General features: G+C 41.8%; 1 protein-coding gene across 2 annotated transcripts in view; it reads right to left on the bottom strand.

The window, feature by feature from the left end:
• Pigl (phosphatidylinositol glycan anchor biosynthesis class L) overlaps positions 1 to 13,398 on the bottom strand; it is a 52,983-nt gene that overhangs the window by 29,209 nt on the left and 10,376 nt on the right. For both annotated transcript variants that reach the window (XM_052194207.1, XM_052194206.1), the window contains exon 2: positions 9,394 to 9,493. In XM_052194207.1, coding sequence (XP_052050167.1) covers positions 9,394 to 9,493 — 100 coding nt within the window. The remainder of the gene's footprint in view (positions 1 to 9,393; positions 9,494 to 13,398) is intronic.

Genomic DNA, 13,398 nt, shown 5'->3' on the forward strand with positions numbered 1-13,398 from the left:
CAATCTGTAGCATCAGTCTGGGTTTGGTGACATACACTTGCAAGGGTAAGAGGACCACTGCAAAGACAGAGCTCATAGCAGGTTCCATGTCAGCTAGGCCTATAGACTGAGACAAACCAAGGGCTGGCCAGACAGCTCAGCGGGCAAAGGCATTTGCTGCCAAGCCTGGCAACCTGAGTGCAGCCCACAAGACCCATCCAGTGAAAGGGGGCACCAATTCCCAAAAGTTGTCCTCTGGCATCTACATGGTCTTGGCATGTGTCTTCTCACCTAAAAACTGCATGTAATTTAAAATTAAGTATAACTAAGAACATGTTATAGTTCATCTTAAAATCCACCCCACATTTATTTGTTTATATGTTTGTTTCTGTAGTGGAGGTCACAGGACAACTTGCCAGAGTTCTTCTTCCTGCCACCTGGGCTCTGGGACATAAACGTTGGTCCTTCTGCTTGGCATCAAGTACCCTTACTCACTGAGAGCTATCTTGCCAGTTCCACAATTATCAATTTGATGGGATTTAGCATCACTACGGATACAGATCCCTGCCTATATCTGTGAGAGATTATCTAGATTAGCTTAACTGAGTTAAAAAGAACTATCCTAAAACTGGGTGGTAGCATTCCATGAGCTAGAATCCCAGTCTGAGAAGGGGGTAGGGCAGGCTGAACATAAACATTTACTATCCTGGGCTCCTGGGCTGCAGACGAAATGCACCCAGCTACTTCCTGTTCCTACTGCCTTCCCTGACCTAATAGACTGCATCCCCTTGGAAATGTGAGAAAAAGAAAGTAATACTCCAAACAGACAGACAGACAGACAAACCCCTTCCTTCCTCAGGCTGCCTCTGATGGGGAAATAACTAACACCCCAGACTAAGGGCCGCACAGACACGCAGTCTTAAGCGGGCCCCTCCCTGGACGCACCTCACTCCTTTTGCACTGCCTCCTCTAATCATGTTTTGTGGAAGCCCAGCCTCTCCTTAGTTCTCAGAGGAATCTGAGTTTAAAGAAATAGGACGGCAGCTTGAGTGCTCACATGGTGGCTCCCTATCAGAAGGACCACTGTGGTCTCCTTTGCTGGTTTCTTTTCTAGGAAACATTCTTGTCCTTAGCTTCCTTTCAGCAGCCGAGAGCCCAGTCTTGCCAGCACTGCTGAAACCATATCTTTGAACCTCAGCCCAGGCCCTCTGAGATCTGGAGGAAAGGACTACAGGTTTCATTTTAATCTTGCACATGTAAGAGGGGGTGCTAGGTCAGAACCACTTTGGCCTCAAGTACTCTCTCTTTTGGTTTTCTACTGAAGGAGGAATATTCTGGGACAGGAAGAGCAGGGGTTGAGGTATATAACAAACAGTCCAATGGTTCTATGTCTGCCTCCTGGATTCTCTGTCACTATATGATCTGTATAGATTTATTGAAAAAGAATTCTAGGAAGTGCTAGCAGGCCAGCCTAATGTATGCTCCTTAGTGGACAGCAGATTCTATTTCCTTGCTCCGCTAAATTATTAAAGCCATAGGCCTTCTAATGCCATGCTGCTGTTAAGATAATTATCGGGAAAGAGGAAGAGGCTTTAATGTGCTGAACCCTTAGAATTATGTAGGCTAATCGACAGAATGGGAAAATAAGTAGACTCAGAAAGATATTCTGGCACAGCACCTGGGTTCCATCCCCAGCACCACAAACAAAACAAGCCAACAGGCAAGTTAAGTATACATGTTAATTGAGGAAACGCTGAGGCTTTAGGGCTCAGCTGACTCACACATGCTCAGTGAAAGCTGACCAGTATGGTCATGGAGATGTTGCCATCCATGCCTACTTTCATATTCTACTTTATATTGTTTTTCTTTCTTCCCAAAATGTTGCACAGTGCTTTACTTATTCTGGACCTTCAATAGCATTTGTGGAACTGTTTTCTTCTTCCTGTGCTTTTGCTTTGTTTTGTGTTTTTTTTCTAGACAGGTCTCTCTGTGTAGACGTGGCTGTCCTGGAGCTCACTCTGTAGACCATCTGACCTCGAACTCAGAGATCCTTTTACCTCTGCCTTCTAAGTGCTAGGACCAAAGGTATGCACCACCACCCAGCTTTTCTGAGTTTGTTTTTGTCATTGTTTTGTTTTTGTTTTTTTGAGACAGAGCCTTACTATCTAGTTCTGTCCTCAAACCCCCTATGTAGTCCAGACTGGCCCATCTCTGTGAGTATCAGGAATAAAGGTGTTCACTACCAGGCCTGGCTCTCTTTCTGTTTTGACAGTCTCCCTTATGCAGCCCAGGCTAGCCTCCAACCATAGCATAAACTGGCCTTGAACTTAAATTCCTCTGGCCTCTGTCTCCTAAGTGTTGAAATTACAGGTGTGTATAGCTGTGGCCCATCTTGAAACATGCATTTTAATGCATTTTTTTAATATTTATTTATTTATTTATTATATGTAAGTACACTGTAGCTGTCCTCAGACACTCCAGAAAAGGGTGTCAGATCTCTTTATGGATGGTTGTGAGCCACCATGTGGATGCTGGGATTTGAACTCATGACCTTTGGAAGACAGTCGGTGCTCTTACCTGCTGAGCCATCTCTCCAGCCCTAATGCATTATTTAATGTATTTTTAATGACTCACTAAATTAGCAAAGTCTGCCTTTAAACGGGCCCTGTAAGCAGTCATTTAGTTGGCTAAGGCCTGAGACTTTGCCTTCTGCCCTAGTTTGTATGTCTGCTGCTAGGCTCAAGCCTGAGCAGAAGCATGTTCCGAGAGGAAAGGCAGGTCACAGTCAACCACTGAAGAGAGCCAGAAATCTAAAGCAGCAACCTGAAGGACCTAGAGCGAGGCCATGTGAGTGCTACTTTCCTGGCCTGCTCTCCATGGCTTGCTCTACCTGCCTTGCTATAGCTCCTGCCCTGGCATGGCCCACAGCGTGTTTGGCCCTCCCACATCAATCCTTAGTTAAGAAAATGCTCTACACATATCTCCACGGGCCAGTCTGATCGAGGCAATTCCTCAACTGTGGTCCCTTTTTCCTGATGGCTCTAATTTGTACGTGGAAGAGGTAGACAGATCTCTGAGTTCAAGGCCAGCACGATCTATAGAGTGAGTTCCAGGACAGCCAGGGCTACACCGAGAAACCCAGCCTCAACAAACAAACAAACAAACAAACAAACAAACAAACAAACAAACAGGTGCTGGAGAGATGGCTCAGCATTTAAGAGCACTGACTGCTCTTCCTGAGGTCCTAAGTTCAATTCCCAGCAACCATATGGTGGTTCACAACCATCTGTAATGAGATCTGATGCCCTCTTCTGGCATGTCTGAAGACAGCTACAGTGTAATATATATATATATTAGACATTCACAAACAAACAAAAACAATTCCAAAACCTAACCAGCATACTCTTTCCTTGAAAGTCGCTTTTTCCCAACAAGGGTTTACTTGGGTGCTCAGCTGGCTAAACATATCCTTGAAACCAAGCAGCGGGGCTCAGAGCAGCAAGAACAAACAGATGATTTTGCACAAAGCACTTTACACCTATGATGGTCTTTCAAATACACTAACAAAGCTGTGACCTACTTCTTTCTAGAAAGTCAGGATCTACTTCATCTCCCGTTCTGTCTCTGAGTCTTACCTAGCACTGACATTTCATAAATGTGTGACTTCAGACTCTTAATTTCTCTGAGCTCTTGTTCTTTATGTGCAACAAAACAAAGGAAGATCATAAAAGCTGTCTTGTGGAGTGAGCCTACAGATGAAGTGCTGTGGCCTTTGAAATGAGGTACGTAGCACCGTGTATGGACTTATACTTTGAAAGTACTGAGTAAGCCGGGCGTGGTGACGCACGCCTGTAATCCCAGCACTTGGGAGGCAGAGGCAGGTGGATTTCTGAGTTCGAGGCCAGCCTGGTCTACAGAGTGAGTTCCAGGACAGCCAGGGCTACATAGAGAAACTCTGTCTTGAAAAAACAAAAATCAAAAACAAAATAAACAAACAAAAAAAGGAAAGTACTGAGCAGCCAGGAGACTCTCGGGCTGAAGCTCATGCTCTGAGCCTGAGGGTCTCAGTGCAGTTGCCAGGCCTCCAGCCTTGCAGCTGAGTGACCTTGAGCAAATGACAGCCTCACCAGGCTCAACATTTTATCAGTAAGATGGAAAATAACTGGATCACCTTCAGGATTAAGCAAGATCATGTATTAGGTATGTTTTTGGCTCTGATATAGGGTTTTATTGACTTATTATCATCACAGGTTACAGGTCCTCAATAAAGCTTCCTTCTTCCTTTTCCCCTTCAGTTTCTCTGTGACACATCTAAAGCGTCTGAGGAAATGACAGACCTAGAGGCTCGCACATTTCTATGGATTAAACTGTGCTTTCCCTCAGTTCATAGGAAGTTAAGGCACTATCCCCCAGAGTGACTCTTAGAAGGTAAATTAGATTAAATGGGCGCACGGGGATGAGGGCATAATTTTATGGAACTGGAGATCCCTGCTTGCCCCACGTGAAGGCATGGTGTGAAGGTGGCCATCTGCAAAGGAGAGGACCTTCACCCGAAACTGGCCTTCCTGCTTCCAGGATGAAGAACTGGGGAATACACATGTCCGCTTAGGCTGCCTGTCTCTGGTAGTTGGTTATGGCAACCCAGGCAGAATAAATAATAACTAAAAATGTGGACGTGGCTTTGGAGCGCTGAAGCAAAAAACTGTGGCAGCTGAATGGTCTCTGCTAGGGTGCCAGTATGCAAGCTAGGGTGATCTGGGAAGAGGGAACTTCAGTTGAGAAAAGGCCCCCATCAGAGAGGCCTGTGAGCATTTCCATGGGGCAGTTTCTTAATGACTGATGTGGAGAGTCCAGTAACTGGGGGTGATGCCATGCCTGGGCAGGTACCCCTGACTTGAACCCTTTTCTCCCTAAGTTGCTTTTGGTTGTGTTTTTTTATTTTATTTTTGTTATTATTATTATTATTATTAGATTTATTTATTTATTATATGTAAGTACATTGTAGCTGACTTTAGACACCTGAAGAGGGCATCAGATCTCTTTACAGATGGTTGTGAGCCACCATGTGGGTGCTGGGATTTAAACTCATGACCTTTGGAAGAGCAGTCGGCGCTCTTACCCGCTGAGCCATCTCTCCAGCCCTATTATTATTTTTTTAATCACAGTAATAGAAAGCAAAGTAGGAGAGCTAGAAAAAGTTTAGATTATATTGAAAGGAGGATCAATAGAAATATGAACATAAAAGGCTACTCTGGGGCTGGGGAAACAGTGCTTGCCACCTAAGAGTGGGAACCAGAGTTCGGATCCCCAGAACTCATATATATGCCTTTTGGGTGTGGTGGACTGTCATAATTCTAGCACATGATGTCAACCTCAGGCCTCTGTGTGTGTGTGTGTGCATAAACATGCTCCTACATATGTGTGTCTCACATATCCATGCAAACTATAACACATAAGCATGCAAAATAAAAACATACAAATTTAAAAAAAAGAAAAAAGAAAAAGCTATTCTGGTCTGATCTCTGGAAAATGCACTTCTGCAATCTGTCTTCTGATCTCCACTTCACAGACACACATAACACGGCATGAATGTATATCATACATGTGCACACACAACAGTGAACATAATAAAAAAGTTAAAACACAGACCAATAAAACTCTTATCCATATCAGTAACAAAAACTAAAATTACTCAAAATCAACAGCAAGAACACTTTAGCTCCTAGACACTGGGGAGGAGCAGAGCAGGGCACTGGCTGAGCCGCACAGGCTCAGTCTCCACGCTCAGGTCTCCATCCAGCACGGTAAAAAGGCTTCTGAACCAACTAAGTGGGAAAAAATTGTGAGTCATATTCTTTGACCTACTAGATTGTAACTGGGTAACCTAATGGTTTAAAGATTTATTAAGACATCTCAACATTGTAAATCATTAGAAAAAAATCTAAATAGCAGGAAAACATAAAACAAATTAGGGTAGACTGACTAGGCTGGCTTCAAACCCATGATCCTCCTAGCTCAGTTGGCATTATAGGTGTGAACCAATATGCTAAGCTAATTATGGTATCTTTATGGTAAAATAGTCACAACCACTGAAGAGTTTTGATGATGCTACTGAGCTACACTGGACTCACTTTATCTTAGGATGGCTTTATGGGAAAGGACAGATCATATTATTACAACTATCTAAAACAGTCACAGCAGATCAAGCATTCATTTGTAATCTATTACCCTCCCACCACGTCAAGAAAGCTCACTTCCTTCTCTTATTCAGATTCTAATTCATACATTCAGATTCTAATCTTCTAAGGTCAAGAAACTAGCTACCCCACCCCAATCCAAAAAAGATGGAGATCAAGTTTGTAGGAAAGATGTAGAAATTAAAGATAAACAAGTGGTAAGGAAGACAGTCCCTCTAGGCACGCAGACTGAAGAGGTCTTTGCGTGGCAGGTCGTCGTGCTCCTTTGCAATGAGTGTATCCAGAATCGAGGCAAGAGGCCATGCTTCCTAGACCAGGGAGTCACGTCTTCCTCCTAGGATTCTTTGTATGTGCCAAAGTATGACGTCAGATGTATCTGCAAAGTTACCAGTTCACTTTAGACACTGGCTAGAGTTTCCCAGCCAACACTAAATTAGAGTTAGCTCCTGGAATGTGGACATTGAGAGATAGTGAGATAAAGCTTACAGTAAAGATATTATCCCTGTGTCTACCACTCTGTTCTCTTAAAAATAGCAGGGCTCAGAGGGTAATGGTAGTTACCACCAAACCTGATGATCTGAGTTCCATCCTTGGTACCTACATGATAGAAGGAGAGAACGGCTTCCACAAATTGTACTTTGACTTACATAAATAAACACTCACTCACACACACACACTGTAATTAAAAAACAGCAGAGCAGGGGCTGGAGAGATGGCTCAGCGGTTAAGAGTACTGACTGCTCTTCTAGAGGTCCTGAGTTCAATACCCAGCAACCATATAGTGGCTTACAACCATCTGTAATGGGATCCGATTCCCTCTTCTGGTGTGTCTGAAGACAGCTACAGTGTATTTGTCATATATATAAAATAAATAAATAAATAAATTCTTAAAAAAACTAACAGAGCACATATTACACACACACACACACACACACACACACACACGTTTTGTTTTTAGATGTACTTTTATTTCTGTGTACAGGTGGTTTGTCTGTATGTTATCACACATGTGAAGTGCCCAGAAGAGGGTGTCAGATCCCCTGGAAATGGAGTTCTAGACAGTTGTGAGTTGGCATGTGGGTGCTGGGAATTGAACTTGGGCAGTCAGTGCTTACTGTTGGACCATCTCTCCAGCCTACAATTTAAAATTTTAAAAATGTAAATTTATTTTTGTGTGAGTACCTATGTGTCACAGAACCACGCCCAGAGATCAGTTCTCTCTTTCTACTACATGATCTAGGGGATTAAACTCAGGTGTCTAGTTTATAGCTTTAAAGCAGGTACCTTTGCCCCTGACCTTTTGTAGCCCTCAACTGGCCTTGAACTCACGGGAATATTTCTACATTAGCCTTCCTAGAGGCAAAATATTTTAAGAAACATTTAAAAATTACTATTTAGGAATTGGTGTGGTGGCAAATGCTTTAATCCCAGTACCAGGGAGGCAGAGATAGGAGGCAAATCTCTTGTGGTTTCAAGGCCAGGATGGTCTATGGGTCAAGTTCTAAGACAGTCAGGGCTACATAGTGAGAACTTACTTCAAAAGTAAATAAACACACCTGAAGCACAAACCCCAGTGTGTGCACAGACTGGTGAGGCAGACAGCTTGAAGCTCCCAAACTGAAATTCACAAAACCAACTGGTACAGTGCAAGTTTTTTTTTTTTTTTTTTTTTTTACAGTGCAAGTTTTTAAGCTTAAAATTTTGTGACACTCATGAACCCATTACCCAAACCTTGTAAACTTGAATAAGAAAGCAGCAACAAGTATATTTACATAGAAAAGTGCATATGGCATTTACATATTTTTGGTTCTTTTCATTTTTTAACAAGTGTTTGTGCATGGGCTTGTGTGATGTCACACAGATGTAAGTCAGAGAAAGTCTTCGGAGGGTGACTTTGGGGACAGTGCTCACTTCCCATCTTAAGACAGGGGTCTCTACCTAGCCTGCCACTCTGGGGGGATTCTCCTTTCATCTTACTCTAGATGTGTGAGACTAGTTTGACTTTCATTATGTTGAGGATCTACATATTAGTTAGCTATCTCCTTAGACTTCCTTACACACATTTTTATATGTTCTGAATACTTGTATACTTTTCATGAGGTTCTCATTGTTAATATATGCTACTCTGAGCTGTGCAGTGGTAGTGCATGCCTTTAATCCCAGCATCCAGGAGGCAGAGGCAGATGGATCTCAAAGTTGGAGGCCAGCCTGGTCTATAAAGTTCCAGGACAGCCAGGACATTATAGAAAAACCCTATCTCAAAAAAACCAAAACCAACCAACCAACCAACCACTTATATATATTTATATATATATAAACACATACACACACACACACACACACACACACACATTAAAGACAGGGTCTCTCTTATGTCTCTCTACCTGGAACTGTTAGGTAGACAAGCTTGCCTCAGATTCAGAGACCTGTCTGCTTCTGCCTCCCAAATGTTGGTGTCAGGGTGGGTGCAACCTTGCCTGGCTTGGCTTTCATTTTCAATATCTCATGTCTTGAATGTAAACAACGAAATCACACTCATTTTTTTAAACTTCTTAACAATATTAGAAAATAAAAGGAGTAATTATGTTTTTGCTGTTGGAAGCAAGATGGTCAGTGTAGGAGAAAAAAAATAATTGTAAAAAATCAAGGATTTTAAATAAAACCCCTGAAACACTAGTGTTTTATTGTAACCATCAGTATAAACTCCTGATTCTTTCAACTCTTTAATAGCTGTCCTAGCCTTTTCCATTGCCAAGGTCAGGTAACAATGAGAAATAATGGCACTATAAACATGAATCCTACAGCTGTGTTACAAGTCTCTGTACACTTTCCCTGCCAAGAAAAGCCATGCCCTGGAGAAATTGCTGCTTCCACGCCTAGGAAAGGAAGCTTCAAGAAGGTCCTAGAGGCTGGAGATGCAGCTGGGTTAGTTAGCATGTGTGATGTCCTGGGTTTGATCCAAACACAGTGCACACCTGTAACCCTAGCTCTTGAGGAGGTAGGAGGCAGGCGAATCAGAAGTTAAAAATCATCCTTAGTTACACAAGGTGTTCAAGGCCAGGTTGAAAAACCAACCAAACAGCAAAAGTAAAAAAAAAAAAAAAAAAAAAAATTCTGATGTAGGATCCATTTATTCTGGTATTTTGTTTTGTGTCTTTTCAATGTACCAATGCAATTTATTACCAATGGACTTCTACATTATTAAAGGACAAAGTACCTCGTGTCAATAATTATTACACGGGAAGGCGGAATCCCCAAAACAGCACAGCTCTGCAGAAGTTCTTTCTTTCGAATCTCACCTTGATTGTAGTAATTTCCTGAGGAGACAGATAAAAGGGTACTTTAACCAGAGAGGCCTGTGTGCTCACTCATTCATGTCCTATCTTGTTCCCCGGAGGATCTAAAGCATCTGAAAAAAGCCGTGATTAAGATAAGAAGCTGAAGAAAATAGAAATTGAATGTTAAGGTGTTCCTATTAGCAGATGACCATACATTTTAGCACCACCATTTACAATGCCTATGCATCTATTCATGTATGCATTAATACATAAATCTATCTATCTATCTATCTATCTATCTATCTATCTATCTATCTATCTATCTATCATCTATCTGTGCTGTGCCTAGTGTGTATGAAGCACCAGGTTTGACTCCCAGCTTCACCTTTATAGATAAATAAAAGTCTCTAGATATCTAAAACTAATTAAATGGATAGGGTACCACTCTTAGGTGTTACAGGAAAATGTGCAGGCACTGTTTATAAAAATATGCTGGCTAGTTTTCTGTTAAAGTGGCACAAGCTATAGTTATTTAAGAGGAGAGAAACACAATTAAGAAAATGCCTACGTAAGATTGGCTTGTAGGCAAGCCTGTAGGGCATTTTCTTAATTAGTGATTGATGGGGGAGGACCCTGTACATTGTGGGTGGTACCACCACTGGGTTGGTGGTCCTGGGGTCTATAAGAAAGCAGACTGAGCAGGCCAGAGTGTGCAAGCCAGGATGTGGTACTCTTCTCTGGCCTCTGCATCAGCTCCTGCTTCCAGGTTCCTGTCCTACTTGAGTTCCTGCCCTCACTGCTTTTGATGATGAACTGTTATACAGAACTGTGAGATAAATCCTTTCCTCCTAAAGTTGCTTTTAATCATGGTACTGTATCACAGCAATGTTAATCCTTACCCCTAAGACAGAAAACTCTGTCTGTGGGTCTGAGATAGGGTCTCTATTATACAGTTCTGGCTGTCCTAGAACTCCCTATGTAGACCAAACTGATAGAGATCCACTTTCTTCTGACTCCTGAGTGCTGGGATTAAAGGCTTGCACCATTACACCTGGCACATCATCCTCTTTTTGTTTTTGTTTGTTTGGTTTTGGGTTTTTTTTGTTTTGTTTTGTTTTGTTTTTTTGAAACAGGGTTTCTCTGTGTAGCCCTGGCTGTCCTGGAACTCACTGTAGAGCAGGCTGGCCTCGAACTCAGAAATCCACCTGCCTCTGCCTCCAAAGTGCTGGGATTACAGGCGTGCGCCTGAGCCCCCCTCCCCCTCCCCCGCTCATCATCCTCTTTTTATAAGTTTAATAACAGGGCTGGTAAGATGGCTCAGTGGTTAAGAGCACTGGCTGCTCTTCCTAAAGGTCCTGGGTTCAATTCCCAACAACCACATGGTGGCTCACAACCATCTGCAATGTGATCTGATGCCCTCTTCTAGTGTGTCTGAAGACAACTACAGTGTACTCATATACATAAAATAAATAAATCTTTAAAAAAATTTAATAACCAGTTGCCCATTAATACCAGAAAAAGTTTATATTCTTTACTTTCCCAATATATTTACCACAGCCCCTATGAATAATTCTCTTCTGTAGCCTTATAAATAATAATAAAATGAAGTTTTTTTTTTGGGGGGGGAGTTCAAGACAGGGTTTCCCTGTATAGTCCTGGCTGTCCTGGAACTCACTCTGTAGACCAGGCTGGCCTCGAACTCAGAAATCTGCCTGCCTCTGCCTCCCGAGTGCTGGGATTAAAGGCTTGCGCCACCACCACCTGGCTGCCTGAAACTTACTATGATCAACTAATTTTAAAATATATTTGGAAAAAAAGGTCCAAATATCTATCATTATAAAATGAGGTTGACACATTGTCTAGAATAATGGAACTACACTGACTACTTAAAACAATAACAGTTCAATAAAAATTTCCACATATACTATGAGAACAGGAAATAGTCATGTAACTAACACACTGAATGCAGCAAAGATGACTATTCATTCTCAGCTGTCCAGCACTAGTTCTTAGGAAAATGCAAATCAAGCTCAAAATAGAGTATCACGTCATACCAACTAGGATGGGTGGAGTTCCAAAATGTAAAGTCATAAGCTTTGGTAAGGATGTAGAACAAACAGGGACCACAGCATGCTGCTGGCGGGAACATAGAATGGTTCCTATGTGCCAACTATTCAGAAATTTATTTATTTGTTTGTTTGTTTGTTTGTTTGTTTTTTTGGTTTTTGAGACAGGGTCTCACTATGTAGCCCTGGCTGGCCTAGAACTTGCTATGAAGACCAGGCTAGATCCACCTGCCTCTGCTGGGACTAAAGTCATGTACCACCATACCTAGCCTATTCAGGGATTTAAACACTATCACAATGTGACTCTACTGTTACATTCATGAGAACATACTTAGAAGAATTAGACACCAGTATGCCAATAGGTACTTGTACATCTTAAGTTTATCAAGTCCTTGTTCACTGCAGCATCAGCAGAGGAACGAGGTAAAAAATGAAACATACACAGAACAAAAATATTGTTCAACTGCCAAAATGAACGAAGTGGGGCTGGGATACAGCTCAGTGGTTGAGGGTTTGCCTAGCAAGGGTCTGGGTTCAATCCCCAGAACTATAACTCCTTTCTCACCCACAATATGGGAATAAAGTAGACTGGTACGGTGGCATAGGCCATAATCCTGGTACTCTGGGAGCTATGACAGGAGGATTGTGAATATGAGGCCACTCTGTGTCACATACTGAGTTTGAGGCTAGTCTGCTACAGATAGTGAGGTCCTGATACAAACAAAACAAAGTTCTGAAACATTCTACTGTCAACACTGATGAGCTTAAAAATATTAAGATAATAAAAGCCACATATAAAATAACAATGACCACATGAATCTATTTATATGAGGCACCCAAACAGGCAAAGCCATGGAAACAAAGTAGAACTGTAGTCACAGAGCTAGGGGAAGGAAGGGATGGGGAATTATTGCCTAAGGGGTTACAGAGTTTTTCTCTCTGGAGTGATGAAATCGGAGTGATGGTTACATAATCTTGTGAAGGTACCTTAAGAATGTTCAAAATAGTAAATCTTATATCATAGATATTTATGACACAAATGAAAAAAATGTTAAAAACAGAAACCAGAATTTCACTCTATAATACTCTTCCGGGGGGCTAGTGATACAGCTCAGCAGATAAAAGAATTCAATGACCAGCCAGAAGATCTGAGTTCAGTCACCAAAACTCAGGGTGGAAAGAGAAAACTGAGTCCATATGGCACGCATAGGCCCATACACACACACACACACACATACATACATACATACATACATACATGCATGCATGCACTAAATAAATAAATGTGATAAAACTTAAAAACCTAATTATGAGTTATTATAAAATATAAATTATGCCTCTAAATTTGGTAGAACTAAAAAATTTTTAAAAATATGTGCGTGGGTCTGTGTGTATTTGTGCATGTGAATCCATGCCTGAAGAGATTTCCTGGAACTGGAGTTATAGGTGGTTTTCAGCCACCTGAACAGGTCCAGAATAGAGCTCAGGTCCTCTAGAAGAAAAGCAAATTTCTTATCGGTTGAACCATCTCTCCAGCCCCTAAAACAATAGTAAAGGATCTTTTAAGGGGGAAACCCCCCACCAAGTACACATCTAAATCAGGCCATATTTGTAAGTGGTGTCATTTTTCACTATTTCCAAAAGGTTGGACTATATTTGTATTTTTATTCACAGAAATACTAATGTTAGTTTCTCTGACCTGTAACTTATAGGTGATCATTAACAAAGCCCAACACACCGAGGGGCTGTCTTTTTTTTTTTTTTTTTTTTTTTTTTTTGGTTTTTGGAGACAGGGTTTCTCTGTGTAGCCCTGGCTGTCCTGGAACTCACTCTGTAGACCAGGCTGTCCTCAAACTCAGAAATCCGCTTGCCTCTGCT

Source organism: Apodemus sylvaticus, chromosome 10 (genome assembly GCF_947179515.1).
Source record: "Apodemus sylvaticus chromosome 10, mApoSyl1.1, whole genome shotgun sequence".
Classification (NCBI taxonomy): Eukaryota; Metazoa; Chordata; class Mammalia; order Rodentia; family Muridae; genus Apodemus; species Apodemus sylvaticus.